General features: G+C 30.1%; 1 protein-coding gene across 1 annotated transcript; it reads right to left on the bottom strand.

Annotated features, from left to right (window-relative positions):
* Positions 1–465: 465 nt before the first annotated feature.
* LOC132951332 (protein FAM200A-like) lies at positions 466–822 on the bottom strand. Its single transcript, XM_061023154.1, has one exon. The coding sequence runs from the start codon at positions 820–822 to the stop codon at positions 466–468; it is 357 nt and encodes a 118-aa protein (XP_060879137.1).
* Between the last annotated feature and the right edge of the window lie 8199 nt (positions 823–9021).

Here is a 9021-nt window from a genome sequence, read left to right as displayed (position 1 = left end):
TACCTTTTTTAAGTAGTTCATCACTAGTTTATTTTAAAATTTTAGTTATAATTTTCAGCATTAAATGTAATTGTTGTACAATCCAATTAAAATGAGAATTGAATTATATAACAATACAATAAACAATTCATAGTGTTAGTTTTATAAGTGTACAAAAATAATATAATATCATTATATTTTAGTTTTATACAGTATACACCAGCGGTTCTTAACCTTTGTGTAGTGGCGACCCAAGATATATACCAAATTTTTCATGTGACCTTTTTATAAATAATGTTCAATGGCGGAATAAAAAAACCACCGGGTACTCTTAATTTAATAATTTTTCTTACTCTTATTACTTGTACTAGTAACAGGTCATAATATTATTATAGTTTATTATTATAGTTTATTTTTAATAATTGTATTGTACATATTTTTTTAAATAATTTTTAATTTAAATACTTTTTTTAAATAATGAAGAATTTAATGACTTCCTTGGTCTTGATGTTGCTTCACCAATGAATCAATATGAGCTTCTATGGAGTTAGTAAGTGAAATACGCATCATGGGTTCGACATCAAGCTTATTTCTTGGTTTGGTTTTGATCGTAGTTAATGTCGAAAATCCGAATTCACATAAATATGTTGTTGCAAAAGGAACTAATTTCTTTATTGCTTCTTCGTAAAGATTAGGATACTCATTTCTTAAAGATATCCAAAATTGGTTTAAATTTTTAGATTGTTCTAATAATTTATCTGACGATAATTCTAATAGTTGGATTTCATTTAATAAAGATAATTCATGATTTTCACAGGGTAAAAACGGGTTAAGAATCCACATATTGTTTGATCGAATATCAAAAGTTTATTTGGCTTTAAAGAAGCATTTGCTAGTACATTACCGCAAATAACACATTGTGGCAAATCTACTCTGTTTTCGTTTATATAAGTAAACCCATAACCAATATATTTATCAATGTATTTATAAGTGTAGTTCATTGATATTTTTACCTTTTGTCTAGGCATTTCGTCTTTCTCTATTTCTTGTTCATTTGCATTTGATTCCGTCTTTTCATTTTCATTAATTTTAACTACCACAGGTTTTATAAAAAAAGATGAAAGTGATGTCTGTTTACTCATTATAAATGTTTAATACACAATACAAAATTATACAAAATTTTTAGTCTATTTACAAATAATATTATATTAATGCTAATGACTATTCCGCACAGGGTACAGGTAGGTAGACGTTAACCTCACGACTACACGAATAAATACCATACGACGTTCACAACATTGATAGTTGATTCTAAGAAAAATGCTGGTGAAAAACTTATCAAATACTATAACTTATAGCTATAATTATACTTAATCGGTTGACATTAACGGAAACGAATGTAATTTAATAAGCTTCTTTGTACCAATTATCAATACTGGGAATTTACGAAAACGGTTTCATTTATTATTTATATTATAAGGCTTAAAAATAAAAATATTATACCAACGTTTTAAATTTTAGCCGACCCATTTCAAATTATTGGCGACCCAAAATTGGGTCGCGACCCTATGGTTAAGAACCACTGGTATACACCGATACATATTATTACAATTAGTGGATCAAACATACCTACCCATAATAATGTACCACAGATAAGAGGCCTCGCGCCCTCGCTAGGTACTGTCGTCAATTTTAGCTCAAAAGACCTTAAGTTGTAATAAAATTGAAATTAGTTTTCATTGTCCGACTTTTATTCTGTAAAACCTGAACTCGCCAGAAAATTGTCTATAGACACTTATGGAACACTTTGTAAAATTTAAAATTTATATTATTGTAAACTGTAATTGATTACAAATTGCCCAAATGTTGCCACTCAAATATTAAACGTAACGAGGCCCCTTAACGAAATTAATAATAATATCATAACTAGGGCTCAGATTTAAAGGCAATATAATCAATAAAAAATAATTTAATTCCCATTACCCACCCCACTCACCCAGTGTGGCAGTGCGTATACCCATGTACTTATACTTACTTCGTATTCTAGTACTTAGTACTTATACTAAATGTATTTGACCAGTTGTGAGTTGGAGTATTTCGATTTGATAATATTGCTTATTGGCAGTGCTGGGGTAATGTTTACGCAGCAAGGTCATGAGAAAATCATGTTTTCTTAAGTTGGGGAAGGTGTAAAAAATTTTATTTTGGTTGTACAAAATTGTACAAAAAAAAGTACATAATACTGGTTAATTTTGATATTCAGTTTCAAACTTGGCAGTGCTGAGGTAACGGCGCTCTCACACGCGCGCCACACAAGTGGTTTTCTACAGTTTTTCGTGTGAGTTTTGACGACGACGTGTCGTGTAAGAAACAATATGTATTTAATATTATACGTCATATCATTTAATGCAACTCGTGCGTGTACGTAATTGGTGGTGGGTTAGGACAGCGGTGCGCCGCGGTAGTATACTTTTCCTCGATTTTTCCCGGTTTATTTTCCCCCCTCTGTCCACTTCATCGTGCACTATATGTGCGTGCCCAAGTCAGATTATCGACGGTTTGATATAATTTTTTAATGCGTACACACATAATAATATATTATAATATTATACCTACATGTCGCGGTGACAACAAAAGAACTACGCGAGAACAAGGAAAATATTTTGAAAAACCTATGAGTTTTTTCGATTTCTTACGTCTATTATTATTGACACGAAAAGTTCAACGACTCAAGCCACGCACTCGGTCGAAACCGTAGAAAATCGCAACTGCAGCAGTGGCCTCCAGCTGTATATAGTTGCTCGCGGATTTCGTCGATTTTCGACGAGGGATGACGGCGGTGGCTGATCAATTTATTAAAACAAGCAAAGGCCTTATTTTGAGTTATACAGTTATTTTTTTTTATCATTTTCCAATTTGATCAAATACAATAAATAAAATTAATTTTAGCCAAAAGTCGAATGTTCTTTTTTTTTATCGATGTCATTTTGATGAATGATTAAAACATATGTTTCCATTATCATTGTATAGACTATATTATTATAATTCGGCAAAAATTATAAGTATTTTATTATTTTTTTTTTCAATATTAATTTTGTCTTCTTACATCTACGGACTGCATGTATTTTTAGTGCACAAATATAATTTATAGGTATGTTCTAAAATATAGGACATACATGGTACAAGGGTATGCTATATATACCACATAATATGTGATGTAGGTAACTTATACCAAAAGGCAAAAGGTGTTTGTTCCGAAATGTGTTCTATAATGTATATAATGAATAATAAACCATTATATAATAATATCCACTGTAGTTCCCTCAACATTTGGTCAATCTTTTGCCAATTTAAATCGCAAAAAAAAAATATGGTGCGGCTATTCTTGCGGTTTTTAAAGTTTTTCTATACAATTTTTAAACTTTTAAGCTATTGTATAGAATAACAATTGTTATGCCAAGTCTATTGATGTAGATGAATTATCTTCAAATATAAAAGTAAAAGAAATAAAGATAGATTATATTATTGCATATAACGCATGTATTTATAACATAAAATATAATAAAATTATTAGGTATAATTACACTATACAAAAGGTGTTTAATTGATATGACAAATGAAATAACTTTTGTTTTAATCATTATTTAAAAACAATTTATTTTGTACATAGTTTATAAACACTCACGCTACAAGTAAAAATATTAGTTTTGGGAATTTTCAGATGTAAGTAAATCTTAAATCATTTACAATCAGGGCTTTCTGTTACACCTTGTATATTATAATGTATACTTATGAGAAATCCAAAATTCATATTCTGCTAATGTATTGCAAATTCACGTTTAATTACGTGCAATGTGTACCTACGGTGTATTATAATATGCTTCAAATGCAACTCGAAAGGAATAATATTATATTATAAAAGCATTTTCCACATGATATATTGTTATAGTTTAAGTTATATTATACGCAATACAACAAGCAATAATTTATCAGACGCTGAATCGAGTCTGTTGTGGTGTAATATTAAGTATAACAATAATATACGCACTATTATATTATTATTATTATATTGCCTATCGTGTGCATATTTTACGATTATTATAATATATTACGTTCGTTATAATCCGAATAGAATAAACCGGACATAAATAACATGAGTTTTGACACGTTAATATTATATAATATTCCGTCCGTTCTTTTCCCCGGTTTTTCGCGGCATAATTTCCGTTTTATTATCGTGAAAATATTATTTTATAATAATAAATGTATATACCTATTAATATTATACGCCTGCAGTAGTGCACTATTAATGTATTATATAATTAACGCGGACGCGTAAAGTTTCTTCTAAACGCACATTGATTTATACTCGTTTTACGAAATTTATATAAATTATACTAACGCCTCAATAATTATATATGTGTGTACCAATATATATATATGTACATCTGCATACATATACATCTTATATATACTTACCTACATCGAAATCATCAAACGACAAGTCTCTTCTATAGTTAAAAAAACCACATACGAACGCTTTGTAAATTATAAACCGCAGTTGTACATAGGTACAACTTTACACATTAATATTTTTATAAGATAAAGTTAACATAGTAAATGAAACGAATAAATAAGTCTTAAGTGATTCCATATTATTTTTATTATTTTAGATTCTGATAGTAAAAATGCTTTGATTATTTTGAAAAATAAAAACAAAAAAGGTGGGCAAGTGGATGTCACTCTGCTGTACAGTAAGTTACAAGTGGGTCACTGATGGTATTAAGTTTTAATTGTATGATATAATATCATTGTATACGAAAAACGATTCTGAGCGGAGATGCATGGTTTGTCAGTGTGAATATTTTATATTATATTATATTTATACCTATTGTTATACGGTAGCCGGTAAGTTGAATTAAAATTCTTGGTTATATAATATGTAATTTCGTTCACATTTAAACACAAAATAACTTTATAAAAAAGTTTTTTTTATATTTTTGAAATTTTTCGGTTACAGAATTGAAACCTACTTACGTGGATCCTTGTTTTACATTTTCAATCCTAAACAATAAAAGTTGATCATTTTATAAATTGTTAGCTACAAAATCATTTTAATATAGAAAAATAGAATATTAGGAAAAGTCCTACTTTTTAATATAAAAAAAAACGTTGAAGACTTTTCTTTTTGTCCGCTAGGCACGCCGCCGGGTGTAGAAAAGTCAGTATCGAAAAAAAATATAATTTTTCCTATTTATATACCTACCTAGTAAGTTTTTATTCGTTTGGATGGATCTGCACTGATCCAACAGCACAACTTTGAAAAAGCTCTACAGGTAAAAATAATGTGCAACAAAGTCTGGGAGAAATCCTGCAACAATATCCAACATTTTACCAACAAATTCATGAGTTGGACGTATTTCTTAAATGCCTGTAATAGATGTGCTGAATAAATTCATTATTATGCTTTGCGAATCATCCTGTATATAAAGCTGTATTATGAGTATACGCTCAAATGATCAAAATAATATGTAAATGTGTAATAATAAAAGAGTGCACGCGATTGTTTTTTTGTATAGCGACGACGAGTATGGCGCGTATTTATTTATCGTATTTATTTTCTCTATAGAGAATTCGTTATAGAATATTATTATTATTATTATTGCTATTGCGCGAGACACCCACCATAACTATGAAATATGTTATTATATTATATTATTAAGTTTGTTCGAAAGATGTGTCGTATATTCCGTCGCTGCAGCGATTTTCTCTCCCGGCGCCACTCGAGTGGAATAATACAGTGCAAATTGGCAATCTGGCTAACAATAATAATGTTTATTTTTTCAGAAGTACGATAAGGCGAGGTCTGAGAAGTAAAAAAAAAGGTCGGGTCGACAAGTAATAAGAAATATAATAATAATGTCGTATAATATACGCGTATAGAGTGTTCGAGTTTTATTTCTATTCACATCATAATTTTAGATTCTGGGCGGGGCGATGGACGGAATGATGTTAGAATGATATGTATTGTTTTTCAACTTCGGCGTCTTTTCTGATGGGAAAATTTATCTAGTTGGTACTTTTGACAGTCAAAACTTAAAATTCACAGTAGTTTTAAAAATTACCCCTGTATTCAGATAAACATATTCTTTTATTAAATCTAATTTTTATATAAATAATATTACCTATATTATGCAAGATAAACAAGGGGACCAGGATGATTTGAAGAAAAAAAAAATGTTTTTCTCATAATAGTCGTTACAGGATTAAAACAATATAATAATAATTATTATTATTATAACCGTGTTATCGCCGTCCTCGTGATGGGTGGGCTTTAAACGACTTATCATTATTATATAATAATAGTATTATGTGCCAGATGCTCTTAAAAAACATATACCCGGGGGTAAAAATAATACATGGATGGTGTAAAAATAACGATATTATAATGTATATATACACGTCCAGCCGTCCAAGAATAGGATTAGGACGAAACGAAATCCAAACGCATATCATACGATAATGTTCAGCTCACGCACGAAAGATTGAGGGAAAATCGTGTTTTTATTTTATCTAAAGAAGTTCGGTCTTTTTATAGAGCACTATAATAATATACACCGGCATGCGCACTGCTGAATGCGTATAATAATAATATTGTGTGTCGCATTATAATTATTATAATAATAATAATAATAATATTATGACTTGGCAGTTGGTGGTACGCTCAATTACGCGCCGGGGTTTATTAATCGAACGTTGAAAAACACGTTAAAAACTTATCGTCGTGGCGGGTTGTTTCGTAAATTCTATTTCTGTGTCTTATCAAATCATAACAGTTCAGTGCATACCTATACAATAGTATAGATGGTAGGTTTTTGGATCGCGGCCGCAGACGAGTCCGGAGGTGTCGTGCAGCTGATAAGTTGTCAAATAATAGTTGTATAGTTATTTAATTATCATATTTTAAGTTTTTTTTTTTTATTATTGAACTTAAGCCCGGCGACTATGGCCATTAGCTGTTGTAGGGGATATGAACTGTGGTAGGGGTAAGGTTGGTACGGTAGGTTGATTTTACGATTGTTTTAACGGTTGTTACGGTAGGTAGCAAACACGTGTATGTATGGCAAGGTTTTTAACTACTATGAACCAGAGTGATCACCCATCCGGGAGCTAGTAGCTGTGGCCGTTACTTGCTACTAGTCGCGGAATGCGCTAACGCGCCACGCCAAGCCAAATATTTTAAGTTTATACCATGTATAATTTATATTTTTTTTCTCTATTATTTGTATTATTACTTAATATTTATATAATTTGCTTGAGCCTGAACCGCTACTCTTATCGAATATTATTAAATTACGATATTGCGTATTAACTATTAGTTATAAATTAATATTATATGTTTATGGATACACATACGATCTGACTGGTAGTCTAAAGTGCAGTGTACACTAGTCGTATACTCAGGTCACTAATCTTTGTTAGTTGTTAAAAAAAAAATAAATGATTTGCATACTAATAATATTGTATTATTAATGTTGTTGTTGTCACTTGTCAAATATATTTTTCGTAATACAGACAATGCATCATATAGTATCATAGTATGATGGTATTTAGTTAAAACAATCACCTAGCCGTTTTAATGGCGCATTATGTGGCATATTAGTTTATTGAAGTGACCGTTTACCGGAAAATTATAATATTTTAATACATTTAAAAGAGTGGAGAAAAAAACGGAACAAGGCTGTTGAGTAACTACGGCTGTTTTAATAATATTAAAAAGTGCATAAAAAGTTATTTTTCTCAAAATGTTCATGCCGGAAAGAGTTTGTTACGAGAGTAAAATCGATTGATGTCAGAAAAACAATTCTACTAGGTATACACATTTATTAGATGTATTATTATTTCATAAGTGTCTATTACGGTTAGGTTATGCTGCTAACTTTTTGAGGGTCTACTACATTCACCAGATATGTATTTACCGGTTACTACGATTACTGCAGTTGTAGAATTTTGGTTTAGAACTATTGATTTTTAGAACTCACCTTATTGTTAAATTTTTAAATTTCTTCTATTTAAATACTCCGTCGTCAATATTGCGGCAGTTTCTAAACATTTGGTACCTATAGTGATTCAATACGATTATAAGTAGAGATAGTACCCATATATTTTATAACTTTCATGACATTTTTGTTTTTACCTACGTATTCGTCATCATAATATATTACAATATTATATTTCTAACAGTTAGAAAAAAATCAGCACTGTTTCGAAATCAAATTTACTAATATTATGAATACAGCCTACATAGATGCATACTATTATTATGACCCTAAGCTCACTGCAATGATAATATGACAAGTAGATAGTCAATTATACACGGTTACTAAATTCCGAATGACGCGCGTATATTATAAACATAATGAAAAAAGTATCGCGTGTTCCTCATTGCAAGAGTGTTATTTCATCACCGTCAACTGCCACTGCAACTTCTATATTATAATATAATACAATTGTGTAAATCTTGACTGCACCGGCCGGTTTCAAATAATTACGGACATATAATTTCGAATTGACAAAATTACACGATTTGTAGGTGTCTGTCTATAATGATATATTATAAATATAAATTGTAAATAGGTAATCCACATGTTGAACCACAAAGGCGTAGCCAAAAGGGAGCATAGGATGAATTCCCTCCCCCCCATAGCTATCAAACGTACCTATTAATGTTTAACGAAATTTTAAATTTGAGTAAAATTACAAAAATACGTTTGCCCTTCCCCACCGGATAAAATTTCCAGCTATGCCTTTGATGAGCCATATTATCAAGGCATATGTGCGTAACATTTTTGCACTTTAAAGTTTGTATACAGCATGGTTGTGAATTAATAACGAGTTATTTTTAAGTCCGAGTTAGTACAGTTAATTAAATTTCAACTTTTAACAAGGCATTTTTGTTATTTTTTCTCATTAGTTTAAACTTAAAGTTTAAACTCTTTTACAAAATATGTAGGTACACTTACTTTAATAAAGTTATATATA

Source organism: Metopolophium dirhodum, chromosome 8 (genome assembly GCF_019925205.1).
Source record: "Metopolophium dirhodum isolate CAU chromosome 8, ASM1992520v1, whole genome shotgun sequence".
In the NCBI taxonomy this organism is placed as follows: domain Eukaryota; kingdom Metazoa; phylum Arthropoda; class Insecta; order Hemiptera; family Aphididae; genus Metopolophium; species Metopolophium dirhodum.
The sequence above is the reverse complement of the archived record's forward strand: the minus strand, read 5'-3'. Positions and strand labels throughout refer to the sequence as shown.

Bases quoted from the DNA above. Each gene is read 5' to 3' on its own strand.
- LOC132951332 (XM_061023154.1), bottom strand. From the start codon at position 822: ATGTGGATTCTTAACCCGTTTTTACCCTGTGAAAATCATGAATTATCT.